At 44.3% G+C, this 11,555-nt stretch overlaps 2 protein-coding genes across 6 annotated transcripts; one reads left to right on the forward strand and one right to left on the reverse strand.

Annotated features, from left to right (window-relative positions):
• Positions 1-204: 204 nt before the first annotated feature.
• Positions 205-3,819, forward strand: LOC133899906 (uncharacterized). 2 transcript variants are annotated; one of them, XM_062340950.1, is made up of 8 exons: positions 205-511; positions 620-682; positions 763-921; positions 1,004-1,186; positions 1,280-1,410; positions 2,096-2,264; positions 2,375-2,504; positions 3,494-3,819. In XM_062340950.1, the coding sequence occupies exons 1-8, from the start codon at positions 296-298 to the stop codon at positions 3,682-3,684; spliced, it is 1,242 nt and encodes a 413-aa protein (XP_062196934.1). In that variant the 5' UTR covers positions 205-295; the 3' UTR covers positions 3,685-3,819. The 2 variants fall into 2 exon arrangements, with proteins under 2 accessions (XP_062196934.1, XP_062196926.1); XM_062340942.1 differs by having other exon boundaries at positions 206-511; positions 3,488-3,819.
• Positions 3,820-7,821: 4,002 nt separating this feature from the next.
• Positions 7,822-11,079, reverse strand: LOC133899921 (transcription factor PHYTOCHROME INTERACTING FACTOR-LIKE 15-like). 4 transcript variants are annotated; one of them, XM_062340970.1, is made up of 8 exons: positions 10,759-11,071; positions 9,606-10,641; positions 9,433-9,525; positions 9,256-9,321; positions 9,101-9,166; positions 8,519-9,007; positions 8,285-8,420; positions 7,822-8,193 (listed from the first exon to the last, which is right to left on the reverse strand). In XM_062340970.1, coding segments are annotated over exons 1-7 (1,866 nt in total). In that variant the 5' UTR covers positions 10,761-11,071; the 3' UTR covers positions 7,822-8,193; positions 8,285-8,306. The 4 variants fall into 4 exon arrangements, 3 of the variants coding, with proteins under 3 accessions (XP_062196954.1, XP_062196946.1, XP_062196962.1); XM_062340962.1 differs by having other exon boundaries at positions 8,289-8,420; positions 10,759-11,070; XM_062340978.1 differs by having other exon boundaries at positions 8,289-8,420; positions 8,519-9,004; positions 10,759-11,065.
• Between the last annotated feature and the right edge of the window lie 476 nt (positions 11,080-11,555).

The following is an 11,555-nucleotide window of genomic DNA, read 5'->3' on the forward strand; positions in this document are numbered from 1 at the left end:
CTGCTTATCGCGATGACAGTGCCACGTGTAGGGTGCTGCTCAAGCTGGGCCCACCGCGACCGAACGCTGATGGGCCGTGTTTGTTCTAGTGGAACGTGAGGACCACGGGCCGAGATTTGGCCCGTGCTTACGAAATGGAGGCCCAACCATCTCACGCGGTCCAACGCAATTCCTCCATTCTAGCTTCTCAAGTCGTGTCCCACGCGGCTTCCCAAAACCCGGTGGTCTTCTCGAGGACGGAACGGCTTCCCTGCGAACACCACAGCCGCAACCGCGCCGCGCGTGCTTGCTTATCATGGCTTCCGGCGAGGGGGAGGGGTGGGAGGCAGCGGTGCGTGCGGAGGTGGGCACCGGCTGGTGGGACGACCCCGACGGCGTCGACCTCCGCGCCAAGTTCAAGGCCTTCACGGGGCAGCGCCGCGACTGGACCCAGCCCACCCTCCTCTTCTGGAAGGACCTCATCCTCCGCGTCGCCCGCCGCCTCCGCCTCTGCTCCGCGTCCGCGCACCTCGTAAGAGACTCACCCACGGCTTCCTTCTCCCGCTCCCCTCCCTAACCCGCCCGAGTTCGCGTGCGCCCTCTCTTGTGAGTTCTTACACGACGATGGCGACAATTGCAGGTGACAAGTGTTTGGTTCGCCCGACCCGGAGGACTCACGCCGCTCTGCTTGCCGCAAGTTCTGGTCTGTTTCCACAACGATCTCGCCATACTGTTGTTCCTGTGATGATTGGAGACTGAATTTTGAATTTCTCGGCGTTTTAGGAAGAGATGCGCGCCGATGGGGACATACTGCTGCAGTCCGAGCTGATTGATCCAACCTCAGGGAGTCTGTGTCAGCTGGTCAGGAGGATGAGCCAGCTGGCTGTTTCAAGGCGGCCCATTGCGCAGGAGGACATCCTCGTGTTCAAATCGATGGTTGAGGTATATATGCTGGTCCACAAACTTGGTTGGTACTGGGTACAATGCTACCATTCTTATTTGGTTCCCTGCTAGTGGATCACAGGAACGGGTTGTGGATATTGTTAGGGAATTGAGTGATTCTCATTGGACATCAACCTGCATCGTAACAATTAGCAAATTCAATAGCTTCTTCAGTGATCGGGAGGATGCTCATGCCGCATTGTGTTACTTGACACAATGTGGGAAAGCGCGGTATCTTGTGACAAGGAAGCAAGACCCTATTGAGGTTTATGCCTTTTGTTGTGCATTGCATGTTATTCTGCTGTAGCAAGTGCCCTACTGTGTTTTACTTAATGATTTGTTGGATGGCTGCCTTCAGGGTATCAAGTTTACACTTGCTGCCACTCAAGTTCCTGCTGTATCTAAGCTTGATCGTGACATCTTGCACTTAGTTTGGACAGAAGAGAGGCTGCAGGAGCAGCTTGATGTGCTTGATCGTCGATGGGAGATGTTAGTCTACTTCTCAACTTGGTATCTACAATTTGCATGAAACGTTACTGTGTTTCAAAAGGGTGTCTTTGCATACACGAGAGATCCGAAGACTACACATTCCAGCACATCATATTGTTTTGGCCTGTTTGACTTGTAGGAAATGCACACAAAAATAATTATTTTTAGTTGGCAAATATGACATATCAATTTTTAGAGAATATCAAACCATGGAAATAGTAGTTGATTATGTTTACCTTTCTATGATTTCTTCTTTGGAAAGGACTGCCCATCACTTCATGCTACCAGATTTTGAAATGCTGCAAGTTTCTGCTATCAGATTTTCTACTTCCTGCATCCTTTGTAACATTGCTACATTGCTACTCGCCTTCTACTTGTTTTGTTTGTGTTTGTTCAGGGTGTTAAATTATTATGGTTGGATGCCAGATTAAGTTTATTCACATTTATGGTTGGATGCCAGATTAAGTTTATTCACATTTATCAAAATTACGTCGCACAACCACAGGTATTGTTGGTACTTGATAATGGAATTTTGGGAGGTCTAGAATAAATAAAGAATCGAAGAAGGTTGCACAACATGGCTGAACACTGAAGTCCATAACGTTAATATGATTCTTGATTATTTTTTTTTTAGAAATTCTAATGCTAAAATTGTTCTGCTTTGTAAAATACGATCTTATGATAGTTCAAGAAGAAGGGCATTGGCATCCTTCAAGTCTGGGGACAAACAAGCTGCCTATCGTTATGTGAGGCAGTCTAAACTGTTCTCACAAAGCCAGAACAGATGCACAACATTGTTAGAACGTGTTGAAGAAGTTATCAGCCTAATTGCAAGTGCTGAATCGACTAAGAAGGTTCAATATTCTTTACAGAAGTACACTATGAGTAATTAAATCAATTGATACGCGTATTACAACAATGGACATGTTGTTGCCTTAACAATTAATGCTTTGCATGCTACTAGGTCTATGAGGCAATCCAAATCGGTATCCAGGCAATGAATAAGCACAATGTCAACATAGAGGAGGTTAACATCCACCTGAAGGAGGTTAATGAGCTTGTTGCGGCACAAAGAGAAGTTGATGCTGCCATTGGTAAGTTGTCACCTGTCGTTCTTTCACTATGAATTCCTCGCTTTTAAGTGAGGAATTTTCATCCTATGGACTTGATGGTGTTATTTGAATACAATGTTTTCTCTATCTAGGGAAGATGATTACATGGTTTTGATAGAGTCCAAGTTACATACTAGAACAAGGACCGCGGTGCTTTGGCATAAGATTGATAGTTTTTTCATTCCATTCTAAACCAAATTAGTAAATTTAGCCCAAGTCAAACCCACGCCCGACCAATCTAAGCTCAACCTAGCCCAAACCTTATCCAGCCCAAGTCCAACCAAACCCTAAGGCTGCATTTGGTCTCAATGCTACTCGGCGAAATCGGCTTATCGAGATTTCTTTGTTAGGGCTGTTAATTTTCCAATCATGCGCCACAGTCTGTAATCCAAATCGAGTGCCAAGTCTGTTAATTTTCCATGTGCCACAGTCTGCACTAAGGCCAACCACTCCAGATTGTCATTGAATCTACTTCTGAATTTCTTGTGTTTCGAAAACTTAGAATCATTAAAGGTGGTATTGTTTAATTGATATGATCGCTGCAACCTGTTCAATCATGCGGCTTTTATATTGATCTGCTTATGCGGCACATATTTGAGTTCCACATGCTCAACTTAAAGAAGATATAGATGTAGTTCCTAAAGACAAGAAGTTATAAATATGCATTGTATATGCTGCTGGTACAATTGCTGGATAAATGATGATTTTGAGTTGTCATCTACTCAACTACTGTGAACACTTATAACAGCACTAATCTACTCTTTCTTCTGCTGTAAACTCACAATTATAGATACTGAGATACTTATGTTAGTCTACGTCTGGTCCCACATTGTCTTTGGTTTAGACTTCTGTGACCCATGTACTGTAATAGTAACATCAATTGTTTCACTCAGTTCGTAAAAGGATTAATGGATATCAATGTGTAGTATGTTTTCCTGTAAGATTCTGATCTGGTTCTTTTGTAGAATCAGTACCACTCCAGTCGTTAGATGGTGAAGGTGATATAGAGGAAGAATTCAGGAAGCTGGAAGTGGAATTGCAGGATGAGATTCCGCATATGCAAGTTCAGGAACCAATGTTACATGTCAATGATGCAGAATCACCTGAAGAAGTTAAATCATTGAGCAGTAACCTGTCAAATATTAAACTTGAGGCAATATAGATGCTCCATTTTCACTTATTCAATTTGACTTGTACATAGTGTAATCTAGTCATATCTTCAGACCCTTCAGTATGCGTTGTTTCTTCTGAAAAACTTATAAAAAAAAGGGCAGTTCCGTGGCAGATGTTTGATTATTGCTTTTTGAGCCTCAGCATCTTGCCTCCTTTATTTTGAAACATGTGATTACTATTTGAAGCTTATGGTTCTTTATTACTGAAGTTTCTTCAGGTCATTTTACTTTAGTATACCAATATTCAACTCACCAAGATGCTGGCTACTAATTTGGCTCTGTCCTTCGTACGATGAACGAAGGTTCACATTTTATATGAAATCTATTGTAAAATTGAAGAACTCATGTTACCACATGATTATGTCATGGAAACCTGGCCAAGTGGCCTGATGGGACGGCCTGGCATGAGCGTGCGTACGCATGGCCCATCAAGCTTGGCTCCAAAACCGGGCCGGATCATGCTAGCCTGTGTGCCAGAGGCTCGGTCCACAGTATGGCTTGTGAAGCATATTGTCGTGTCAGGTCGGCTCAGGCATGGCCAGCATGACGGTGGCGATTGGGCAGGGCGGTGTGGCCAGCTGGGTGGGATGGAACAATATAGCCGGGCTAGGTTGTGCCGGCACGACATGCTGTGGCGTCGACTCAAGCACGGTCCAACGAGACGTGCCGTGCTAGCCCAGCCCACCTAGCCCTTGGGCCGTGTCGTGCCTACAATAGTGGGTTTTGTACCGGCCTAGTTGGCCAGCTCTTTGTCATGTAAACTGTATTCGAGATTTTCTAAAATGAAGCGTGCATCTCACTATCTTTGTGACGTTTGTATGTGATCCGGCAGGGTATAACTTCACTCTTTCATATATGGTCTTGTTATAATATCATAACCATTTTTCTCTGAATTATGAGCTTTTCTGATCATTGTTGCAACCTGAAGGGTGGCGCAGAAGCATGGATGGATCATATGCGGCTGGATCTTACTCTTAACAATGAAAGCGGTTTGTCAGAAATCTGTTCTCTGTCCATGATGCTGCCATTTTGAGACCAGCCTTGCTCCATGCGAGAAAGGTCAACTGCAGTAATGCAGAGGCGCTGAAGAATCTATTTGACTGGTGAGTCCGTGGGGTTTTTGAGTTAATAATTTTTCTTTGAGATTTTATGAAGAATTTTGTCTATAAATACTTCTTATTGATGATGCTTATGCTAATAGTTTATCGCATATTAAGCAAAGGAATATATATCATGGACCTCTTCTTCGAGTCCCTTTTTCTATGATGAGAGGATGAATATCTTGAAGGTGTGAACAATGATGCTGAACCATACCTTCTCTTACTAATTAGATAAATTGGCTAGGCACCTTGTACATGTCTCATGATGTCATATCATACAGATGTGGAGTCCCTAGAATAGTTTAAAAACAGAACATTGCCGTCAATGTTCTGGCCAATGGCTTAGCTGCTAGATAACACTCGATTGGATTAGGCAAATTTCTGCTGGTGTTACATGGATTTGTATGCAACTTCTAACTCAATGTGGATTGATTGTTTGACATCTCTATGTCAACATATATCCATTTGTCAACTCGCGTCTGACACGGTGCAACATGCATTGGACACCTCAGGCTGCGTTGAAGGAGAGGAGCAGGCGACGAGGGTGGAGAGGAGAAAGGCGACGGAGGAGGAGAGGAGGAGGTGGCAGCGGGGGAGAGGAGGTGGAGGCGGCGAAGGAGGAGAGGAGGTGGAGGCAGCGAGGGAGAGGAGGACTCGGGTCAGCTGCAGTGGACTAAGGGTGCGTTTGATTGGATGATGAGGTTGGATGGGATAGAGTAATCCATGTTTTTCTATATATGATGATCTAATTTTCTGTTTGATTAGGATGGATGGAATGAGCTAGTTTTATGTTTAGTTATGGGACGAGAGTGGATAGGATGAGGTGTTTGGTTAGTGGGATTAGAGTAGACAAGATGATCCATTCATATTTATAATACATCACATGAGAAAAATATTAGTGAATTTTTTCAGATTTTTGGAATTTATTTGAAACATTAAAAATTATTAGAAGTTAAAAAATAGGTTTTTTTAGAGAATTTTAATTAAATATTGGCTGATATTTTTTTATCAAACTAATTAAAATGGGTTGCTAATAAGCTCTAGTTTGCTCATAAAAATATTTCAAATTTTTAGACCACTTTTATACTTCCAAATAAAATTATGAGTTAAATAAAAAAAATCACAACTACTGATGCACGGGACGAGCACGGACGGCAAGCGAACCTGGATAGCTTCGTCCGGTCGATTTGGCCGGGCCGAGCCATCCAGGATCTACGGAGAATATTCTCCATACCTGGCCACTCTATCCCAGACATTGAGCAACCAAACACTACGTCAACTTGGATAGCCAGCTCCTGGATGGTCCCGTGCAGCCATCCAAACGAACCTTAATAGGAGTAATTGAAGTCTTAGTGGGCTAGTGGGTTGCACTAAGGAAGGGCTAGCCTGCATGTATTGGGTTGGGCTAACCTAATCCTTTCTTGTTTTCTTTTTTTCTATTTTTTCTATAGCTTTTGTGTAGTTTGTTTATATATCTTTTATACCTATAAAGCTACAACCAGATATTTTGATGTGTGTTAATTATAAATTAATATTTATATTTCTGAAACACTGATTTTATTTACTAATAAAAATATAAATAATGTATTTTTAATATAATATTAATATAAATTAGATGAATCCCAAATCCTATTTTCTAGAATTTATTAAATCGGATACTTGCACCCGTATCCCGTAACAGTGCATCTCTAACATAAATAAAGATAATGTACTTTGTGTGATTTTTAAGTATTAAACAAATACTATACTTAAACTGAACTTAATTATCTGTTTGCTATTGATATGGAGCAATTAAATTCATTTCGACAAACAGCTATTTTAATGCTAGTCAAAGCAAGAGTTTTAATAGTAGGTCAAACACCAGATTTTGAAAAGTATCGGCTGCGCTTCTCGAAATATAGGATTCAGCTATCCAAATAGCAGTGATTGTGGACAGTTCGCAACGTAGTGTTTGGTAACTTTGCCTGTACTGTTTGGTTCAAAACCACACAAATAGAGTTCTCTTACCATGTGCATATTCAAGGCCAACTAACACCACATGAAATGTTTTCAGGGCCCCGTTATCTTGGCTGTACCCACTTCAGTCGTTGAGTGTACGAATGAACTTCACTGTTTCTTTCTAATATCTCTTGTCCCTTGTCAGTAATTTTCCGCCCAGCAGATGATCTTTTGTCACTTGTCAGTAATTTTCCGTCCAGTAGATGTTTTCAGGGCCTACATAGTTGCTGGCCAAAAGTTAAACTCGGCATGGTGCTAGGTAATGAAAAGAGAGAGGAGGAAATGAAAAGATAAGCATAGGATAAGCTGGCGGTCTATCTTGCAAGGGAAAGCATTTTCTCATTTCGAGGGAAGCAAGGTCTATGAATGGAAGATCCGAAGAAGGCCTGAAAACTGACGACAACACATAGGCCTGAATGATAAGACGAGAATTATTGGAGGGGACTTTACTTTGCTTGTGCTTTCCCCACATGCATAGATGCATGAATCTATCAGATGCCTGTCCACACCTTCAAAGTTACGTCATATCAGGAATAAAATAGGTAGGGAAAAGCAATCCTGTACCTCCATTAAGTGATACAATAATGGTAGATATCCTCTTACACAGGTTACTGTAGGATGATGTTGCTGGGCTATGGAAAACATACAATTCTAAATGACAGGGCAGACGAACCATTAGTCTGTTGGGCTAGTATTGCACTGAGATGCGTGCTTGCTCCTTGTAGGCAAAAAATATATATACTTTAAGACTGTCCATTCATGTGAAACATTTCAGATAAGTTTAGTAGACACATATTTTCGTTCTTGCATTGTAAATGTGTACATGTTTGCTCCTGAACTAATTTAGTATTCTTAAGTAAATTATAATGATAACATTGTGAGTATAATTTAATATTTCTTTCCTGATGTACTAACAAAGTAGGATGACACGTGAAGTCAACATACTGACTCTCACATATAATTAAGCATAGAAATTTGTTAATGATTAAACTTATTTGCAGGCCCTGCTGTTGTCGGTGTCCTTCTAACTGAAAAACTGATTCATGAGTCTAAACAACGGTGAACCATTGTTAGCTCATTATCAATTACTCATGTGGATCTCAGAATATAACTGGGAGAACAACATATATTGGTTCAAGAAGACTTCAGCGGAGCAAAAAACTACTCAAGCAAAACTGGCTGTCAGGAATTATAGCTTGTAACCATGTAGCACCTACCATCTACATTTTCACACAAAATTTTGGAGCACCTTGGCTGGCTAAAGCAAGCACATCTTGCAACTGATGCTCTCTCGCTTGAATAAAGTACTCCTTAAGTGATAAATCTGTGGATCTTGAAACTCGGTAAGTTCTCCCGGTATGAATTGCTAATTTTCACATCGGGAGCTTTGTTAGTCGGAACCTGAAAATTCATCGGCCTCTTTATTAGCACAACAATATTGAACATATTCAATGATCTCTCTCAAGTTTACCATGAGAGTCAGGTCACTCACTTACAGTTATACGGGCCGTTGCTTATGTTTCAGCCACATTTCTCCCTGTAGTATTAGTCCTGTTGCTGCCACCATCCAAAAATTGACTGCTTTCTGTTTGTGCCGAAGGGGGCACACTGAATTGCTGGTTCTCAACCTGGAAGCATTGTGAAAATTGGATATATATATATAAAAGTTGCATACAAGAACTTACAAGTTGCTTTCGTCTGTATGATATTATCTGCGAATTGCTACCTGAAGGATGGTTTGTAATTGTGGACCTCCTGTAGTTGCTCCCTGACTAGCTTCGTTGTTCAGACTTTGCTGCTGTTGATATGCCATGGCTTGCTGTTGCTCCTGAACCATGTTAGCCATAGTGGCAGAGACTTGAGGGGCCTGGTTTGGCCTAACAGGAAGACCAGCCAAACATGAAAAGGGTTGTACACTAGACACTGACGGATGAATTGCTTGCCTGGAAACTCCAAACATCGGCAACGTGTTTCTGCCAGGTATTCCAAAACCTTGCTGTGCCGCGCCTGGGATCATCGAGCAAGGAAAATGAGCACCAGGCATGGGCTGAAGTGGAACCCCTGCGGTGCTGTTCATGTCGAAGACACCCACCCCGTACCCCAATCCCATGCCGAGATGAGGGAAATGAGCCATTGGAGGCATTTGCAGGTGCTGCATGGTTGGTGGTAGCAGCATTGGAGGAATGCACAACCCACTTCCCATATACATCATCTGCTTCAAAGAGAACCATATCTTGTCAGTGCATCTATGTATACATTTACCTGAAAGAAATTACGCCACATTTGGCATGAGGCAGTTTCAATGTACCTGAACTTGAAGTTGAAGGGTTTTGAGGTACTCTATAGCTTCATCCAGCATCGAGGCTTTGTCAATCTACAAATAGATGATACATCTCATGTTACCATATGCCTTGATATCAAGACATGCCTGAGGAAGCAAGATGATAGAATGGCTAGCTGTACCTTGTTGCAGTTGGGAATGAGCTCTTGCAGTGCACGCATTTTTTCATTGATCCTGTCCCTTCTCCTCTGCAGGTTTGCATTGTTGCATTACAATACAGTCAATACAATTGCAGTACGAGATCGAAGGTTAGGAACGGGCATTTACAGTGACCAATGCACCGGGAGTGGCCTGCTTACCCTTTCTGATAAATTGTGCACCTCGGTTGTGCGCCTGCGCTTCGTGCCTCTGCTGGAAGATCTTATCAACCCACAGGACTCATCTTCAAGATCCTGAAGAAGAACCAGTTCTATCGTTAGCACTACAAGTTATGGTTATTTAAGATACGCTGCATGTCATATCATCTACTTACATCATCTTGACTAACAGAACACTCAGCTTGGCTTTTCCTCTTCTGTTGGCGCCAGGACTCATCATTTCCAATTCCAGCATCATTGGCGGAGCAGACCGACGAAGTCGCGACTGCAGCCTCAGGCGCCTTCCACGCCTCAACCTTCTTCTGTAGAGTTATGTTGTTGCCAGCCCTGTCACAAGGCATCTCTTGCTGCAGGTTTCCAGCTGCGGCCGTCGGCGCAGCTGCGCATGCGAACCGCACCTCTTTTGGCTGAGGCCACGCCGTCCTTTGGTCCGTGAACACAGGGGCGGTTCTTGGCCCGCTGGTCGCCTGGACAACCGTGGACTCCACGTGGGTGCCTGTAGTTGCAGTGACGTTGGACACCTTGTTTATGCCTTGTCGTGGCCTCTGCGCGCTCTGCAGGCTTGCCCGCGCCATGGCTGCCGGCCGAGAGAAGAGGGAGAAGTTCATCAAGCCTTCTCCGCCGTCGCCCTCGCCCGGTCGAGGCTCCTTGGCGGTCGCAAACTCCGCCTGTGGCTCGGGCCTGGTGGTGGGAGTTGACATGCGGTGGCTTCCCTTTGAGGGTTCTGGTTCTTTGCCGCTGGTGGCAACCGGGGTACTTCTGCTGTTGACGGCGTTGTGGTTAGAAGGTGGCAGAGAGCTGAGGTTCGTCGCCGCGGCTGCCGCTGCCTGGAACTCCGAGAAGAAATCCTGGCTGTAGTCGGCTTCCAAGGCAGGCGCAGCGTTGTCGTCGTCGATGATGGGGTAGTGGATCCATGGCACAGTGTCGTCAAGATCGCCGTTGTCATGGGTGGCGCCTAGACCGGAAGAGAAATCGTGGTGAACCGATGGGGCCATGCCCGTGACGCCAAAGACGCCGCCCGTCTTTAACAGCGCCACGGGGTCGCCGCCGGGGTGCTTTTCTTGGGCTCTGCTGCTGGTGCCGCCGGCGCAGCTGAAAGGCGGGAAGGCTGTCTGGGGCTGCTTTCGCCGCCCATGCACCACCGCCAGTCCGTTCTCCCACAGCAGCTCGGCGAACTCGTTGCCGTCGGACCTGCACCATGCACAGGGAGACACGTACATGCATCAGCGATGTAATTAAGGTAGCAAGCAAGAACCGATCAAAAAAGAAGCATCAGCTTGGAGGAAAAGGATCGAGAGCAGGACTCACATCTGGGCCGAGGGGTGGGTGGACAGGGACAGCAGGACAGGCTTCCCGGAGGTGACCACTGAGAACAGACGGCGGCGCAAGCGCGTATGTGGCTATGTGCTACAGAAGAGGAGGGAGCTCGCGGTGGGAAATGAAGTTAACAGCGCGCGGAAGGGCAGCTACACTGCGGGCGATAGATAAGACGCAGGCTGGGGCGAGGGGGGACCCTGGCCTGACCAGCCGCTGGAAATGGACAAGCAGATAAGAAGGGCAAATGGGCAACGCAAACGCAGCGGCCTAGGCGGTGCTCTGTACCCGCCCCATTTGCCCCAAGGTATTGTGTAGCCGTCTACTGTGCTACCCCAGGATCTTCCTTGTGTTCTTCCCCTCTTGGATTTTTATGCTCCTCCATTCCTTCTTGTTAGGAGTTGGGTACAGCGGCAATTATTTCTAGACGCAGCTGGCTGACGTATTTCAATACTAGGTGCTGATCCCATGCTCCTAGTAATATAAACCCATAGTGCAAGTAATTAAGGCACTTGTTTTGTGGAGAGCATGGGCTATCATTAGTTCATATAGTAACCTGTTGTGATATTTCCCGTTTGACTACAGTTAGTTAGCTTGTTTATCTACTTGCTGGTCATAAGTACTCCTGGTCACAGTACAAATTGAAGCATAAATAGTACTCCTTCTGGTCATAAATACATTCTTTTTTGAAAAAGTTTTGGTTAAACTTTTAAAACTTTGACTAACATAGCTTTCAAAATATTTTTTTAGAAACCTTAAAATTATATGAGTTGATTTATCTTAAAAATATT

Source organism: Phragmites australis, chromosome 2 (assembly GCF_958298935.1).
Source record: "Phragmites australis chromosome 2, lpPhrAust1.1, whole genome shotgun sequence".
NCBI classification, from domain to species: domain Eukaryota; kingdom Viridiplantae; phylum Streptophyta; class Magnoliopsida; order Poales; family Poaceae; genus Phragmites; species Phragmites australis.

What these genes read in the sequence shown, in the direction of transcription:
- LOC133899906 (XM_062340942.1), top strand. Translation starts at nt 296, where the DNA reads ATGGCTTCCGGCGAGGGGGAGGGGTGGGAGGCAGCGGTGCGTGCGGAG. An exon ending in GCTCCGCGTCCGCGCACCTC is followed by an intron (nt 512 to 619) that starts GTAAGAGACTCA and finishes CGACAATTGCAG; the next exon opens with GTGACAAGTGTTTGGTTCGC. An exon ending in GGAAGCAAGACCCTATTGAG is followed by an intron (nt 1,187 to 1,279) that starts GTTTATGCCTTT and finishes GGCTGCCTTCAG; the next exon opens with GGTATCAAGTTTACACTTGC.
- LOC133899921 (XM_062340970.1), bottom strand. An exon ending in GTTCTGTTAGTCAAGATGAT is followed by an intron (nt 9,526 to 9,605) that starts GTAAGTAGATGA and finishes GTTCTTCTTCAG; the next exon opens with GATCTTGAAGATGAGTCCTG. An exon ending in TCATTCCCAACTGCAACAAG is followed by an intron (nt 9,167 to 9,255) that starts GTACAGCTAGCC and finishes ATCTATTTGTAG; the next exon opens with ATTGACAAAGCCTCGATGCT.